The sequence below is a fragment of the Poecilia reticulata genome, chromosome 1 (assembly GCF_904066995.2).
Source record: "Poecilia reticulata chromosome 1, P_reticulata-male-v2, whole genome shotgun sequence".
In the NCBI taxonomy this organism is placed as follows: domain Eukaryota; kingdom Metazoa; phylum Chordata; class Actinopteri; order Cyprinodontiformes; family Poeciliidae; genus Poecilia; species Poecilia reticulata.
In genome coordinates this window covers 17,483,533-17,501,381 of record NC_088830.1, presented here as the reverse complement: position 1 = coordinate 17,501,381, position 17,849 = coordinate 17,483,533, and the positions used below count along the sequence as shown (strand labels likewise).

Here is a 17,849-nt window from a genome sequence, read left to right as displayed (position 1 = left end):
ATTTGATACTTGTTTAGTTCTAATAAGCAAGAAAATAAGTTTTGGTCTTTTATACTTTGCTAGAAGACAACATCACACCTTAACCACCAGAGGACTAAAGTGTAAGGCAAAGACAGTTTCAAAAAGAGATCAGGGAACTTTGACCTGAAGCAGAAAACTTCCAAACCAAATTCACCTGCATCGTCCAGAGCTTCATGACCAACTCGGTCACTTTGTGGTACTGAAGCTGGAAGTCTGCAGAGTACTTGAGACCTCCGACAGAATAGTCCAAATAAGACTGTATTTACTCAATCACAAACAACGCTTTACTCATCTACAGTGAGATTTATCAGTTCCACTGTAAATTCAAAAATCTAAATTCAGGGCTATATCGGTGAAAATTTCAATATATGCCTCCATTCTTTTAAAATACCTGCTTCCAATTTCAGTGTCAATAATTAAATTGTTTCATACTGTACTTTAAATTGCAATGTTTTGTGATATTTGTTGCTGTAACAAAGTTGCTCTCCGAGGTTCACCGACTAGGCAATCAGGGTTTTTTTTCCCCCTCCTTTGCCTCTTTGCATCAATGTCATAATCTGTTTATGCCTCCTCATTTGGGGCCTCGATATCTTTTATGGTAACTTTGCTCTACTCTATGCTTTGATCTAAAACCATTCTATTGTAGCTCTGGTTTTATGTTTAGGGCCTTTGTCCTGCAATAAAGTGATTTCACCCCCATCTATGCAGCCTAGGCAGATTTTCCTCCAAGATCACCCTGTGTTTAACATTATCTCTATCCGAACCAATGTTTCCTGTCCTCGCTGAAGAACAGCATCAGCATCCCCACATCATGATGCTCCCACAGTCAAGTTTCAGGATGGGCTGAGAATCTTCAGTGATAGCAAATGTTATTTTCTTAGAAAATCTCAGCAACTTTAAATACTCTTACATCATGGTTTTCCACCTGACAAACTAGACACAAATGATTGGATGGGAACGTTTCACATCTTCTTTATTCTACCAGAGGTGGGCGATGCTGCATTTTTTAGTATCAATCCGATAAACAGGGCCCATATCGATAAATTGCTTTTATCAATATAATTTTTAGTTAGGTTTGATGTGTTATCAATCTTCTGACCTTTTTTTGTAGCCTTTCCTTTGAACTATTTTTGTTCAATTCTTAAGTAGATACTTAAACTTTGAGCAGAATTTGGACAAAGTTTAAGTTCAAAATAATTTAATAACATATGTATTAACATGATTTGTGCACATTTTTCCAAAAATAAACATACTGAATAAACCAACAATAAAAAAGAGAGCAAATCCAAACAAAATCTGTTTTGTGGTAGACATGAGAACACAAAAAGAAAAGAACATTTCAAGAGGGAATCTGAAGCTTAAGAATCGATCTTGCTAGCTTGTCCAATACTGATACAGACTTGATATTGATATTTTATATCAGTCCACCCACCTCTAACTACTACTATTGACACTATTGCTATTCCTCCATCTTCTTCTTTCAAAAATGTGAAAATATCTCCTAACTATCTTTTTGAAGTGATTCCCTTAGTTTTAATTTAATCTTAAGAAGATTTCTAAGAAACTAATGTGTCTCTAATTTACATTCCTTACTGTGTCTGTTTCCCTCTGTTTCCAATATCTCTCAGTTTATGTGAAAAGGTGGAGTGTAACTACTAACTAGTGACTAGACTCTAGTCACTAGAGGTTTTATGCGCTTCTTACTGGTGGTACATCTGTTACTACATCTGTTGTAGAGAAACCCAGTTAACTTTAATTAATGGTAATGAAGAACATGTTCGAAAAAACAAAACAAACAAACAAAAACACATCTATTTTTGAGGGCAGCAATAGCAATCCACGTTGTTAAAATGACATTCTTACAAGTTAAATTAAAAACATTCGCTATAAATTCTTAAGAACCCTAGAGCCCAATCTTTATGGCAAGCTGTTGTAACATTTAGTAGCAAGGGAGGCTTTTAAAACAGATTCCGATAAATAAATTCTTGAGATTCTCAGAGTGACATCCTTCCTATTCACAATTAGCATTTCAGACACCTAAAGCATTACTTTTTTCAGAATTAAAAAAAAAAAACATTTCCCATTTAGATGTATTTGGTCTAGCGGCTGCATCCCACAATTCTGAGTGTCCTAATAGTCTAAATGTTGCTAAACCCAGATTACAAAAGAAGGCTGGAAGGCTATGGAAGGCTGGATCGGGGCCAGCCCAGCCTTCCTAAATCCATCAGCTTTGAACCTCTGTGGATCTGGATTTTAGCGCAATGGTCCCCCAGTGTTGAGACCGCACACTGCAGCCAGAGAGGCTGATCCGACAGTCTTCACTCCACTTTTGATCGATTTGTCAGTGAAACGACCGTGCATGGTTCTTTCTTTTTTTTTTTTTTTTAATGTACCGCTTCAAGTAATAAATAAACTTGTTCTTGTGGTTTTATACATTTTCATAATCACCAAGAGAATCAAGCCTTTTTCAATTTGTGCCCTCTTCATCCTGACAGTTAACAGTCAACCACCAAACACTTTTACACAACACATCTTATTTATTTATGTTATCACTGTCTGTCCGTCCATCCATTCATCCATCCAGTAAATAAGTATGTTTATCTTACATTATCACAAAATTTGCTGGAGGGACTTCCCTCTTTCGCCTTGGGATCCCTCAGATTGAGCTGCAGGATGTTGCTGAGAGAGATGTTGGTGATCCCACCTGCTGTCCCCGCGACCCTTCTCGGATAATATGGATGGGTGGATTATCCATGGATGGATGAGTGAATTTATTATTCCTTTGTGCCTTGTTATTTCAATATTCTTGTATTTTCCTCATTGCTCGTGGTAATGTTTGTATTTTGTTTATTTTTATTTTGTTTTGTATGTCACAATTGTTGTTACTACGGTGGTTCCCATTTAGTTCCTTGCCCTCTGTATTTTTATAGTAATCATAATTTGTCGAATTATGCATCACAGGATCTGTCAAACTGCCAATTTAATAAAATCAACAACATTTGAATTTGTTGATTTTGTCCAGACACAAAGCAAACAAATTTACACTTTAGCTGCGGCGACAATACAGAAACATTGAAAAAAAACATGAGACATGAAACAGTTATTTTGTCCCTGCTGATTAGATGTACTTGAATTAAAGGTTAGATTTTTATTTATTTTTTTAGATTAAAAAAATGTTTACTGGTGTCGAAATACCAGTAACAATAAAATACTAGTTGTTGAGATATAAATTTCTTTCTTTTTTTTTTTTTCTTTTTTTTTTTGAATGACCTAATCCAGAATAAACGTGAAATCTCTTTCAGGTTAAAATGGGAACCCCTGCAGTTCCACCACTACGCCGGCAGGGGACGCGGCGCAGACGCCATCTTGAGGACACCCCAAACGCATCGCTTGTCTGGCGGCGGGCGGTTGATAAACCGTCTCCAGCTCATCATGAAGGGATTATTTACCTTCAAATAACACAGCACAGTCTCAGTCTCAGGTTACCAGACTTACAGGGAGGGCGACGAAGAGCTGGGCAGCGACATTTCATTGCTGTTGGTTGTTTTTTTTTAAACGAGGGCGGCGGCGCTTGTAGCCCGATGGCCGGTTAGCTTGCTCCTCGCTGGACTCCGCCGCGGCCTGCTCGGGAGGAGGAAGGGTGGTGACGGCGCAAAATGCTCCGCCGCTGACTGCCTCCCAAACAACACACATACACGCAGTCCTGCTACATTAATAACGCAGACTCAACGAGAGTGAGACGGCCACCACGATGCACTTATAGATTTCAGTTTACACGTCGTTAACTTTGTGGGTTTCTTTTTTTTTTTTTTTTTTGGTTGTTTTTGTTGCGTGAAGCGAACAGCCAGCCGGAGACGGCATCATGTCATCCAACTGCACCAGCGCGGCGGCCGTCAGCGCCAGCAAAACCAAGACGAAAAAGAAGCATTTTATAGGACAGAAAGTGAAGCTGTTCCGAGCAAGCGAGCCCATCCTGAGCGTGTTGATGTGGGGAGTCAATCACACGGTAAGCTCATCACCACTACCTCTGTGTGTCGGCGTGTTTTCATTTAGCTGCACCTTCCTAGCTAGCCGCTCTTCATCTGTCAAACAAGCTCTCATGCTTCAAAGCCATCGCAAAATTATTAAGATTGTCGCTTATATTCTGCTTTAATACTATAATCAAACAAAGTTGTTTTTTTTTTAAAGTTTTTTTTTTCATTGAAGTACTAGTTCTCAATTAGCATTTTGCTATATTTCATATTTTTATTTCCTTCTGAGAATATTTTTGGGGCAATTTTTTTGCCACTTTAGAGCTGATATTTGACCCACCAAAAAATATAACAGAAATCATGATTTTGTTTTCATTTGAAATGCATAAACTTCATAAGAGTTTAACTGCGATCTATACAAGAGAATCCCAACTCGAGCTTAGTATCCTGTTATCTGAGCTCAGAAAAATCTGCATGTCCCCACCAGAGATTATTATTATTTTTTCTCAGTGAGGATTATTCTGCCATCACAGATTATTATGGATTGCAAAGTGTTTTTTTTTTCTTTCTTTCTTTTTTTTCGTTGGCGAGTCGTGATGTGCTGTTGCTGTGGTGCAGGCATGGTGAGGTGGGAGGGGCCAGGACAGGCAGCAGGTTACAGATTTTCAAAACAAACCTGTTCCGAGCTCGTACTTAACCGCTGCTGGAGTTCAGCTCCTTCGTCTCTTTGCTGCACTTTATTCCATTGCATTATCTCACTTTAATTAGAGCAGAAAATCTATCTATCGCATTCTCTTTTGGCTGAGGCTGCTTGTTGCTATAAAAAAAAAAAATAAAAAAAAAAAAGCTCTGTGGAGGACAGGCTGGGCCGTGCAGTGATGGGTAGATGGATGGGAGTGGGTTGCACAAGCAGTTTTGGATTTGCCTAAACTGTTGCACTCGTCCACAGTTTTGATAGATGCGTGGAAAAAGTTGCCGTTCAGGCACCAATGGATTACTGAGGCGACTTGGCAGAAGCGAGGAGCCCCATGTTCAGCTGGCTCAACAAGACATTATTAACTTGGCAACATTGATCTCAGTTTAGTTGGTTTCAATTTTGTGTCATTTTAGAAAAAAAACAAAATGCCACCTCGAGGCAATTTCAAAGATAAACGGGGTTCAAATCATATCCAGAGATATGCAGTTCAAAGCAATACAACACAATAACTGAGGCAGGGTTTGATTTAAATGTATACATTCCTATTATAATACAATTCATGCAAATTCAAATTCCGTTACAAACTGTATTTATCTAAGCAAAGCGCAGCCCAGTGGACTGTCACTGACTTTGCAGCAATTTTTACTCAATCAGTCATCCTGGCCAAGCAACGTGGCGTTGATTTTAATAGGAAGAAACCTCCAGCTGAGATACTTGTTACTCTCCCGCTGTCACTCAAAGGTGGAGGGGCAAAATTGAATAAAATCCTATCTACTAAACATTTTTACTTGAATTATTAATAAATTTGGTAGGATGCTTACTCAATTTCTTTTTAAGTCAAAAGCATATATTGTGGGAAAAAGCATATATAGCAAAAGCATATATTGTGTGCATACAGTGTTTTTTGTTGTTGTTAAATTTGTTCTTAAATGAACACTTGTAATGTAAAATGTACTCATCTTCTTTTTTCTATATCTGAACTATACATCAAGATTTGGTCACCAGATATGAGTCGACTCTAATACTTGTCCTAAAAATGAGCCCATTACATGGTTGTTTCTTTTCCATACGGTTCTAGAATGGTGCCGCTGACGGTGGCAGCACGTTGGAGCAGCTCTGTACTTTTTGAATTTGAATAAAAATAAGTGTTTTTATTTCAATGCTCATGAGACCCGTAGGAACGCGATGCTACGTTGGCCGGTCAAATTGCATCTCTTGAATAAAAAGATAAGAGTTTAAAAAACATGTTTTCTTTTGTATTTGAAGTTGGCTCCTTTTGATTGGTGCATTTTACACAGATTTTACAGAAATCTTTTCTTACTTCCTTTGGAGCCAGTTATGCTTCCTTTTTTTTTCTTAACCCATATTTTTTTTCTTCCTGTTTTTGTGTTTGGAACGAACACTAGTCGATCCTGTAAAACTCTAGGTTTTAGTTGGAACAGAAAATGGTTAAAATGATCCATCCATACTGTGATTGGTGGGATAATTTGGAGGAGAATCCCGAGTGTCCAGGCACTTAAAGCAGTTTGTCTTTTTGTTTTGTTGTGATAAAGTTTGACTTTCTTCACCTAAAATGTTAATATCTAGGTTCCTATATTGTGTTTTTTTTTAAACCCCATCTCACTATTAATGTCTACTTGCATAAATTTGTTATATCCAGATGTCATTTTTTTGTCAAATTCCCAATCTAATTGTAATTCTCAGCATTAGTTTGCTGTACTTGAGTGTCGATAACTCTGTCATTTCAGAGTTGATTTTGCCAGAACTGAAAAATACCTGCAGCTTTCCAAATTTAGTGGTACGCTGGGGGCAGGGGGAGAAAAAAAACATTCTGCTTGGGGATTTGGGAGGCCATTAATGGGATGTTTATCACTGCAGCATCTTTAGTATTCAGCGGGTGAACTTTGGGTATGTGGGTGCTGCACACAGGCCTGATGATTTGAGGTGTGGGTGTTGGGCCGAGTCGAAACATCAAGCAGCCTTCACATCAAAGCTGTCCCCTTCCAGTCAGAAGTTTCATGGACGTTTAATTGTTGCCTAGCAGGGATGGAGAAAGAAACGGTAAAAGTTAGTGCTTCAGTGTGGTTTATTTACTTGCTGCAATAAAAGAATTTGCCAAACGGCTACAGTGGCATTTAGCCAGTCTCCTTTTGTGTTTGCCAGCATGTTGTTGTTTTTTTAATGTCAGTTACGGGAATCTCATTGTCTTTCTGGGTGAGCTTTTGTTCTGGATGTGTTTCTCCAGATAAGATCTGTGTTTCATGGTTGAACAGCAGCACTTTATAAACTGTGGTTTCTCTGGCCTGAGAGCGAGTTGATGCTGCCGCAAACTCCTAAAGATCAAGTCACATGGAAGTGATGATGCCAATTTCTCTTAGAAACTGTTTTTTTAAAAAAATTTATTTATTTGTTTAGGTTTTTATTTTGTTGTTGATTTGGGAAAGCAAATCTACATTCCTGTCACTGTTATGCATGGGTCCATATGAAGCACGCGACAATGGTACTTAAAACAACAATTATTTCCTAAATAACTTGATTGTTGCATTGATAAAAATTGTAACATGGACTTTAGAGAAAATCTAAAATAAAAACACACTAAAATCAGTTCTCTAATGCGTATTCAGTTGTAGCATTTTGTTCTTTTGCTATGATCTGATTTCAGCTGCTTGGTCAGGCTGTCAGCATAAATGCTGCTTGTAATTTCTTTGGTTTTAGAATATTGTCATCCCCATAAGAGCGATGGATGGTGCGCTCCTCTCTGTTGTCACTCCTCTCTGTTTGGAGAAATTTTGGATGGTGAAAAACTCGATCTGAATTTGTCTTCCTTGCAATCGTGGGAAAATTCAGCTAATATTCAAATAGTCTACCAGCGTACGAGTGAATGAGCAGATCGATAATGTGACAGGTGAGCACGCAGCTTTAGCACTTGGTGATGGGTGTGTTGGTGTGGGTGTGACTGTCACAACAAGGTATGAATCGCGTGCTTACTCGCGCTCCTGCTTTGTGTGGATGAACAAGTTGGGTGTGCTCGGTGTGGTCATATTTTCTGTTGACCGTGTTATTATATCGCGCTGTAGCGGGTTATGCCAGGCACGCAATCATTGTTTGCAACCTGGTCAGTTTGTGTGATGTTTGAAACGGGGGGGAAACAAAAAACAATTGCTGCTGATAAAGAAGTGACCTGGGATTGGGTTTAAGCGCACGTCGGAGAGATGGATTACTTGTGTTTTAGTGGCCGTTCAGTTTTGCCGCTCAGTTTAGCAGTGTGCAGCAACAAGTGGGAGATGGGCCTTACTGCAGTATTGTGGTCCATACAGCCAGAAAAACTAACTCTGGCAGTTTCTCTGGTATCTTATTTAAAAGACTTATAATAGGAATAAGTTCACGATAAGTTGTGAGTCGCTTTGCCTCATGGGATTGATAACTGTGGGGAATGTTTGTGTAAAGATCTGCTGCTTTCGCTCTTGTCGACGCAATTTCCTGACCTCCTTTCTTCTTCTCCTTTTTTCTCCTCTAGATTAATGAGTTAAGTAATGTGCCTGTACCTGTGATGCTGATGCCAGATGACTTTAAAGCCTACAGTAAGATCAAAGTGGACAACCACCTATTTAACAAGTGCGTATATCAGTTCCTGTGCTGTCTTTGGTTTTCAAAAGGGGAAAATCTGTAATAAAATGGAAAAAACCACAAGATTAAAAAACTGTAACTCGCTAAAGGACATTAAATAAATATAGCTGGGAATCTGCAGCAGCCAATACATTCTCTCTGTCATTGTAAAGGGTAAATGTAAAGGGTAAAAATACTTTAATTTTAAGGAGAAAACCCAGGTTCAGTAGGTCCTGGGATTGGATCAGGACATCCTTACTTCTTTAAACACTGAGCTTGTTAGTAGAAAAGGGAACTTTTACACAGAAATGCAGTCGCTAATGGTCTGTATATAAAAAGGCAATTTATGGAGCTTATGTCTGTGACCTTTATCTTCACAGTGTGTAAATCGCTGCTTGACTCAGCTGGTGTTTAGTTTTTGTCAATGATCTGTTTATTAGAGGCTTCAGGTTTAAATGTAGGTCACCATATTACTAAAACCTTCTTTATGGCTCTATTGTGCAAAGAATTATCCATAAAAAAAGACAACTTGTGATTAAAAATACAAACTTAGAAATCTTTACCAGAAATGTACATCTTCTAGTTTCCTGTTTTATTTTATTTTTTCACGTTTCACACAAGGAGCTCAGTGAAACGTCAAAATGGACCAATGATTTTATTCAAAGTTACAGTTAGTATCACTGCTGAATTGCTTTTGCCACATTCGCAGGATAAAACTAGCAGAAATAAACTTGGCGATCTACATTCAAGCATGATTTCGTCTGTTCCACTCCCCCCTTAAACAGGAGCTCAGAGCTTTGCTACATTTACCGTTTATCTCTCTCCTCCCTATCAGAGAAAATCTACCGAGTCGCTTTAAGTTTAAAGAGTACTGTCCCATGGTGTTCCGAAACCTGAGGGAGCGCTTCGCCATCGACGACCAGGACTACCAGGTTACACGCCTTCTGCTAAATGATTCACCAAACACCTAGGAAGTAAAAAATTCCCATTAGTTGTTGAAAAGTAATACTTTTTCATTTTCTGGCAGAACTCTCTGACCAGGAGTGCCCCGCTCAACAGCGACTCCCAGGGCCGCTTCGGCAACCGCTTCCTGACCAGCTACGACCATCGCTTTGTAATCAAAACTGTTTCCAGTGAGGACATCGCTGAGATGCACAACATCCTAAAGAAGTATCATCAGGTAGACTCACTCAGAACCGTATGTGGAGAAACATTTATATCTCTTTCGTCTGAGCTCACTTTAACTACTGATGCGTCAAGTAAGATGACAGCAGAGCTGCTCTGTGCTGAGTTTTAATCAGCGTTGCAAGCAGAATATTTCATCCATCACTCCCACTCACCCTGCGCTCGTCTCCTCTCGTTGCTTCCAGTTCATAGTGGAGTGTCATGGCAACACGCTGCTCCCTCAGTTCCTGGGCATGTACAGGCTAACGGTGGACGGCGTGGAGACGTACATGGTGGTGACCAGGAACGTTTTCAGCCATCGTCTCACCGTGCACCGCAAGTACGACCTAAAGGTAGGAAACCGATCAGGATTCTACCCGTACTTGTATTTGGTATTTGATGATTAAATTAAATGCTGCTACACAATGCACACCGACTTGAGATTGTATAAGATTTTTGCAACTTTTGATTTCATGGATTTATGTTATACATCCATCCATCTGCTAAACCGTCTTATCCTTGTGGAGGGGCTGGTGTTTTTCTCCAGTGGTCAAACTTTTGTCTCCGTCTCTTTCTCCATTTGTTTGTCCGTCCATTCGTGCATCCATCAGCCTGTTAATGCAATTACCAGACTGTCCGTCTTTCCATCCAACATTCGATCCATGCACTCCAGTCCGCTCGTCCATACATCCTTCCACCGACCCAGTTTTCCGTTCATCCATCCACCTGTCATTTCATCCGTTTAGGCTTCCATTCATAAATTTTTCTGTCATTTATCAACTTGTTTGTCCGTCTGTCAATAAGCAGAACATAAATCAAGGTTTGAGTCTGAAAAGAGAGGAATTGGGACTTGCAGCACGTGCAGACATGCAGTAACTGTGAATCCTGGAGTGCAGAATGATGCAGATGAGCTTTACTGCATTTTTACCTCTTGACGAAACAAAAGCAAAACTACGACTTAAAGGAAAAAGCAATGAATGTTTATCCAACAGCTGTTTTTGGTTTGGCTTTGCACTGATGAGCCATAAATTGAAAGTACCTACTTCATGTTTGAATTTAGTTTTTCCTCATGTAGTTATTTTGAAATCATTCCTGAGGTTATTTCATGTTGGCAGCAAAGTTTGGTGGAAGGATAGTGAAGTTATAAAAGTATCTGCAGTGGAGCAGAAGTCCAGCTCACTGTTAAATCTCAGTTTGTGCTGAGCTTCAGTATAAAGGACGACTTGATGTCGTCACACCAATCTCACATCCTTTTTATCAACCCGAAAGCTGCACTTCTTGTTCCTGTGTATGCATCACCGTGTAAAAAAAAAACATTATTGTGATTTATTTTGTGTGGGTTTTGACTCTTATTTATTTATTTATTTCTCCTGATCTTAGGGTTCTACGGTTGCAAGGGAAGCCAGTGACAAGGAGAAGGTAAGCCTTAATCCTCTGTGCTGATGGCTGCAGGCATAAGGAGACAAAAATAACCCCCCTCCGCTGACCCCAGCTGCAAACTTGTCAAATGACAGCTAAATTAAGTAGTTCTAGGCAGAACGAAAGCAGATCCTCCCTGATAGCACCTTGTGCAATGGCCTCATTTAAAATATTAAGATCAAACTGTTCCAAGTCTTGTTTTGAAGGCTTCATGTTTCAAAAATTGCAATAATAGATGAAGCACAAAAGTCTGTTGAGTTGCCTGGTAAAAACTAAAGCGGCTGGTGGGAAAACTGATATAATGCGTCTCTCTCTCTCTCTCTCTCTCTCTCTCTTTCTCTCTCTTCAGGCTAAAGAACTTCCTACTTTTAAAGACAATGACTTCCTGAATGAAGGGCATAAGTTACAGATAGGAGATGATAACAAGAAGTACTTTTTGGAGAAGCTAAAACGGGATGTGGAGGTAGAGAAACTTTGGTTTGTTCTCCTGACATTTTAAACCACTGCTCCGCTTCGACAAATGAGTCTAAACTAATCCTTCTGCCGTTCAAATGGTCCAGCAGGAGCCCTGAGTAATGAAGGTTTTCCCCCCTCGTGTGCGTTTCAGTTCTTGGCCACCCTGAAGATCATGGACTACAGCCTACTGGTAGGCATCCATGACGTGGAGCGGGCGGAGCAGGAGGAGATGGACGTGGAGGGCGGCGGAGACGAGGAGGAGTTTGAGAACGACGAAATGGGTCGAGGCGTGCTGACCGGTTCTTTCGGCACGCCTCCGGACAGTCCTGGAAACCCCCTTAACTGCGGAGGATTCTTTGGCCCCGGGGAGTTCGACCCCTCTGTGGATGTTTACGCAATCAAGAGCCACGACAGTGAGCGTCCGGGTTTTTAAAAGTTCAAAGCAGTTCATTAGTTCAATCAGATCAGGCAGAAATATTGAAAACTTTTATCAGAAGTCCAAGATGCGTAAAATGCTTATCAAACGTATTCAAGCTGGTTGAATTATTTAAAAATGTTGGCATGTTACAGTCACAAACCTTAATGTGGGTTATTGGGATTTTATGGGATGAATCTGACAGAACGTGGAGTGTAGTTGAGAAGTGTTTGACCGTTTTTGTTTTTTTTACACCGATGCCCCAAAATAAAAATCCAGTGCGACCAACGACTCCTCCGAAAGAGTTAACGAGCTGCACCTGCATTCGGTACGGACACAGTGAAGGCCTCATATAAACCAATAAACCCAGTTGGCATGTCAGAGAGGAACCTCATAAAACCATGTCCTCACACAGCTCTGTTCAATCCATCATCTGGAAAAAAAAAAAACAGTCTAGTAACTCTAGAGGAGCAGCAGAGATCCACAGCTCAGGTGGGAGAATCCGTTGAGTTGATTCACATCATGAGGGAAAGCGGGCTACAAGAAGCTCTGCTCGTAATTTATGTGGAATAAATCCAGAACAAATTTAAACTTTCTGCCTATGTGAGAAAATGCATAGGCTGTTTTTGTGACGCTGCACATCACTGTTAACTCGTAATCCCTTCAGTGGAATGGAACCAAACCTGTCCAGTCTGTTCTGGTGAACGCCAATGTATTCGTAGGCAAAGTCCAGACTTGTGAAAATGTGTGACGAGGCATTTTAAATTATCATAAAATCCTAATACAACACATTTAAGTTTATTGTTGCAATGTGCCAAAGAGTGAAAATAAGTTAGAGGAGGAATAAACCCAAATTCATCATCTTTATCAGCCGCGGTTGTCTCTCGATATTTAATATCAGTATTTTTAATCGGTCGCAGGTGAAGCAAAAGGTGATTGTTGCTCTTGTTTCAGGTGCTGTGAAGAAGGAGGTTTACTTCATGGCCATTATTGACATCCTCACGCACTATGACGCTAAGAAAAAAGCTGCACATGCTGCCAAAACTGTGAAACATGGGGTGAGTCTTCTAATGCGAGTGTTTGGATGCGGCGCCACTCTGCTAATTGTTGTGCTCTACATCATGCCAGTAGTTGCTGTTTTTTAGGAGCAGAGTGTAATTGGAAACCCGAATCAGTCGGCCCTCGCTTATAGGTGAATTTATTACGCTGCTGTTGATTAAGGAGGCAAACATAGGCGTGCACGCAGCTTGCAGGAAGGCTTTGACTTTAAATTTGTGGTCAAACCAGAAGGTACACTTGTAAATGATATGCCTGCACAGAACAATATCGACATTTGGAGAACTATTCCCGTAAGAAAAGGTTGGCACAAGTGCAGACAGGCGGTTTGTAACCTTGGCTTTTCTCTGATTAGATGGTCTCTTGTCGCAAAGTCCAGCCCAGCAGGTCCAGTTAGTGGCTTAACAGTTGTTGCTATTTCTGGCAAAGCAGATTTAAAGTGAATCTACAACAACCCCAAAGGAGCTGGGGAGCCAATTGGTTGCTAGTTTATGCTTAGCACAACTTGTTTGTTTTTATTGGCAAATCAAAAGAAAGGAATATAAACCTATTGAAATTAACATAATTTCAATATTAATATAATATTGCACAATTAAATCAAGTGCAGAAACACAGGACATTTATTGCAGTAGGAGAACCGAATAACGGTATACTTCTAAAGTTCTTGTAATAACAATAGTTTTAATAAATTTTGGAAACTAGACATGGGCTGATTAACAAGATTTTCTATCCTGTTTTCAGTATAAAGTTCAGAGTTTGCATGTGGAAAAGCATGGACTTCTTTTTTTCTTTTTTCAGGTCTAGATAAATCTCTGCAGGTCCAGATTTGATTCTTTAGGCAGATGACAGAATAAGGCATACTGCCTGTTTCCCACTTAGAAGAAAGGCCAAATTTGCTGTATGGAAAACATATTTATAATTTGTTTCTCCTTTTTGTCGTTTTAGTTGGGGTGGAGAAAAAGTAATTAAATGATTTCCTTTGTTTCTGTTTGAACTGGTTAAGAGTATTCAGAGGTATAACATGATCTGAGACTATTTACAATCCATTCTTATTGGAGAGAAAACTATAATTGAAATATGAATAGGACTAATTGTTCAGCAGCACCAGAGTTTTGCTGAGTGAGATCATAAAAAACCCCCAAAACATTTTTATCGAAATAAATGGCAGCAAAAATATCTCATTGGCAGTGAGAATGAATCTGAAACCGCATGAATCACATCATCTGATCGTTAGGCTGATTTTATATCACCAGTCACTCTTTCCTTTCATTATAATCTGGCATTTATAAATAACAGCTATGCTTAAGTGCCAAAATAATGTGTTTTTTTGTGTACATCAAACCAGACTGGCTACAAAAGATCAGAGTCTGTTTCCTGCCACCTAATTTGAATGTGATGCATCAAGAATAAGTGACATAAGGCATAGAAAATTTTCCAGTGTCATGGTTTAAGATGTAATCACTATAAGGCTGTGCACAATGAATGCTGTTTAAAGTTTTTAAAATAAAGCTGGGTGCTTTGTCACAAATGGATGTAGTTCACATTTTGGTCACTAGATGGTGGCAAAGAGCTTCCAGTTAAATCCTTAGTATGTGCTGAATTATCATCAGCAGACTGGAAGCAGCTTGCAGCTAATTGAGGCCACACACAGGTCCTTCTCAAAAAATTAGTATATTGTGATAAAGTTCATTATTTTCCATAATGTAATGATAAAAATTAAAGTGTCATATATTTTAGATTCATTGCACACCAACTGAAATATTTCAGGTCTTTTATTGTTTTAATACTGATGATTTTGGCATACAGCTCATGAAAACCCCAAATCCCTGTCTCAAAAAATTTGCATATGAAAAGGTTTTCTGAACGAACAGTTAATCAACAAAGTAACTCTAAACACCTGCAAAAGTTTCCTGAGGCTTTTAAAAACTCCCAACCTGGTTCATTACTCAAAACCGCAATCATGGTTCAGACTGCCGACCTGACTATTGTCCAGAAGGCCATCATTAACAGAGTGTTGTATCAAGGCACCTCAGTGGGAAGTCTGTGGGAAGGAAAAAGTGTGGCAGAAAACGCTGCACAGCGAGAAGAGGTGACTGGACACTGAGGAAGATTGTGGAGAAGGACCGATTCCAGACCTTGGGGAACCTGCAGAAGCAGTGGACTGAGTCTGGAGTAGAAACATCCAGAGCCATTGTGCACAGGCGTGTGCAGGAAATGGGCTACAGGTGCCGCATTCCCCAGGTCAAAGGTCAAGCCACTTTTGAACCAGAAACAGCAGCAGAAGTGCATGACCTAGGCTACAGAGAAACAGCACTGGACTGTTGCTCAGTGGTCCAAAGTACTTTTGTCGGATGAAAGCAAATTTTGCATGTCATTCGGAAATCAAGGTGCCAGAGTCTGGAGGAAGACTGGGGAGAAGGAAATGCCAAAAGGCCAGAAGTCCAGTGTCAAGTACCCACAGTCAGTGATGGTCCGGGGAGCCATGTCTGCTGCTGGTGATGGTCCACTGTGTTTTATCAAGGGCAGGGTCAATGCAGCAGCTATCAGGAGGTTTTGGAGCACTTCATGCTCCATCTGCTGAAAAGCTTTATGAAGATGAAGATTTAATTTTTCAGCATGACCTGGCACCTGCTCACAGTGCCAAAACCACTGGTAAATGGTTTATTGACCATGGTATTACTGTGCTCAATTGGCCTGCCAACTCTCCTGACCTGAGCCCCATAAAGAATCTGTGGAATATTGTGAAGAGAAAGTTGAGAGACCAAGACCCAAAACTCTGGATGAGCTGAAGGCTATAGAAGCATCCTGGGCTCCATAACACCTCAGCAGTGCCACAGCCTGATCGCCTCCATGCCGCATTGAAGGCTGCAAAAGGATTCCTAACCACGTATTGAGTGCATAACTGAACATAATTATTTGAAGGTTGACTTTTTTGGTATTAAAACACATTTCTTTTATTGGTCGGATGAAATATGCAAATTTTTTGAGACGGGGATTTTGGGTTTTCATGAGCTGTATGCCAAAATCATCAGTATTAAAACAATAAAAGACCTGAAATATTTCAGTTGGTGTGCAATGAATCTAAAATATGACAGTTTAATTTTTATCATTACATTATGGAAAATAATTAACTTTATTACAATATGCTAATTTTTTGAGACGGACCTGTAGTTCACAAAGAATTGATCACTTGAATGTCATGGATTCAGCATCAGCTGTTCATAGTCATCCTAGCAGATATTTATAAACTGACCAATCCGGTCCCGCAGGAATTGGCCAAAGCGGTGTCGGTATTCTGATTATCTACTTGCCTACTTCTGGATCTACTTTTAACTGAAGCCTTAATTTGTGTACCACAATTTCTCCAACAAGTGTTTGAAAACATTGATCGTTTTTCTGTCTTTCTTTCTGGTGTGTGACATTGCAGTGAAACAGAAGCTGTGAAAACATTCAGTGCATCAAAGTGAAAAAAGTTTTTAAGGCGTTTCCCCGTTTCTCTTCCACAGGCAGGGGCCGAGATCTCGACGGTGAACCCGGAGCAGTACTCCAAACGGTTCTACGAGTTCATGTCCAACATCTTATCATAGACTCATCCTCCAGTCCAGCCGGTCACCTCCAGTCATAGATCAGTCAAAAGCCACACTTTCTCTTCTGTGTGTAGGTCTGTCTCCCCTCTTTAAAAATAAAAACAAAAGACAAAACAAGCATCCAGTATGACCCAACAACCTGCAGCGGTTTTGCAGGGAGGTGCGTGGAGGGGAAATCCTTTGAGCCTGTTACACAACGCCACCACTTCCTCACTTTGTGAATTCAAATCCCAGTAAACGTCCTTGTCCTTTTTTTTTTTTTTTTAAATATATATATTTTCCCTTAAAAGTCCACTCTCTGCAACACCTCGTTTGCTCCACACGCCAGCACGAAAACTGTCTCACTAATGCCTTGAATGGGAGTGTCAGCTTCAGCAGTTACCATGTCACTCAGTATAGAGTCTCCTCTGTTTCTGTTCACGCAGTTCTTTATGATTTCTCTTTCGGACAAACAGGTGCAGAATGACCAGATTGCATGACAAACTTCTCTGAAAGCCGCCACCAGGCTTCTCAAACGATTCACATGTACTGCTGACAAATTGGAGATTAACACATTAATATATCACAGTGTATAAAGTAAACGAATGCAGTGTCAAAGAAAAAAAAATGCATGGCCGACATGTACATGAGACTCCAGCACCAGTTGTAACATCAAACCACTTAACATCGCATCAGAGTGTTGTGACTAAACCAACAAAAGGATTAAAAAACAGTTTGAATGTTATGTTGCCATAATGTCTCGGGATATTTAAAAAAAAATTTTAACCCGCAAGTTTGGTGGAGGTTGGTTGGTGTTGAGGAAAAACAAACACATGAAACAAAAAAAGGGCAATTCTGCAGCAAATACTTGTTTTATTACCATAATGATCATTTTTATATCTTGTTTACATTAATGTAGCAATTTTGTGTTTGTATACAGTATTGTTTTGTTACCAACAGACATTAGGAAAAAAGGTTACTTGAAAAATGACTCATTGCATATTAAAGGGAGTTTTATCTTGTTTTTGTTGTCCTTGCTCTTTTGTCCTCTGTGCATGTTTACAAATTTTTAGGGGGAAAATTGCACAAAAACATTTTTGTGATGAGGGAAATTTTTTTGCCTGCTGAGTAATTCACATTGAGTTGAAAACTGAATAAAAAAAAAACCTTTGCAAATAAAGTAATGTTCATCCTTCCTCAACACTGAATGAGTCATGTCTCCAAATAATAAATCTATTCAAAATTACACTTTTTAGTTTGGGGGCTATTACAGGGTTCCTTTGTGCATTGCAGCTCGATAAAGACGTAAAATGGGCTACCCGATATGGCGGCCATATTAGTTAATTTACCTGTTGTGGCCGGTGTCTAATATTTGTTGGAATGTATGTAAACGTTTGAACCTGAAGCTAGAGAAAAAAGTCTCTATGGTTTCAGACGTGCCGCCATTGTTTTAGCCCTCGTTGTACCATTTCCTCTTC

General features: G+C 39.7%; 1 protein-coding gene across 1 annotated transcript; it reads left to right on the top strand.

Annotated features, from left to right (window-relative positions):
• Window positions 1-3,363: 3,363 nt before the first annotated feature.
• LOC103465800 (phosphatidylinositol 5-phosphate 4-kinase type-2 beta) lies at window positions 3,364-17,393 on the top strand. Its single transcript, XM_081607524.1, has 10 exons — window positions 3,364-4,027; window positions 8,207-8,304; window positions 9,131-9,227; window positions 9,323-9,475; window positions 9,666-9,812; window positions 10,840-10,878; window positions 11,228-11,341; window positions 11,486-11,747; window positions 12,704-12,807; window positions 16,312-17,393. The coding sequence occupies exons 1-10, from the start codon at window positions 3,884-3,886 to the stop codon at window positions 16,390-16,392; spliced, it is 1,239 nt and encodes a 412-aa protein (XP_081463650.1). The 5' UTR covers window positions 3,364-3,883; the 3' UTR covers window positions 16,393-17,393.
• Window positions 17,394-17,849: the final 456 nt, after the last annotated feature.

Coding starts and splice junctions, on each gene's coding strand:
- LOC103465800 (XM_081607524.1), top strand. CDS start 3,884: ATGTCATCCAACTGCACCAGCGCGGCGGCCGTCAGCGCCAGCAAAACC. Junction 8,305..9,130: donor GACAACCACCTATTTAACAA/GTGCGTATATCA, acceptor CCTCCCTATCAG/AGAAAATCTACCGAGTCGCT. Junction 9,228..9,322: donor TCGACGACCAGGACTACCAG/GTTACACGCCTT, acceptor ATTTTCTGGCAG/AACTCTCTGACCAGGAGTGC.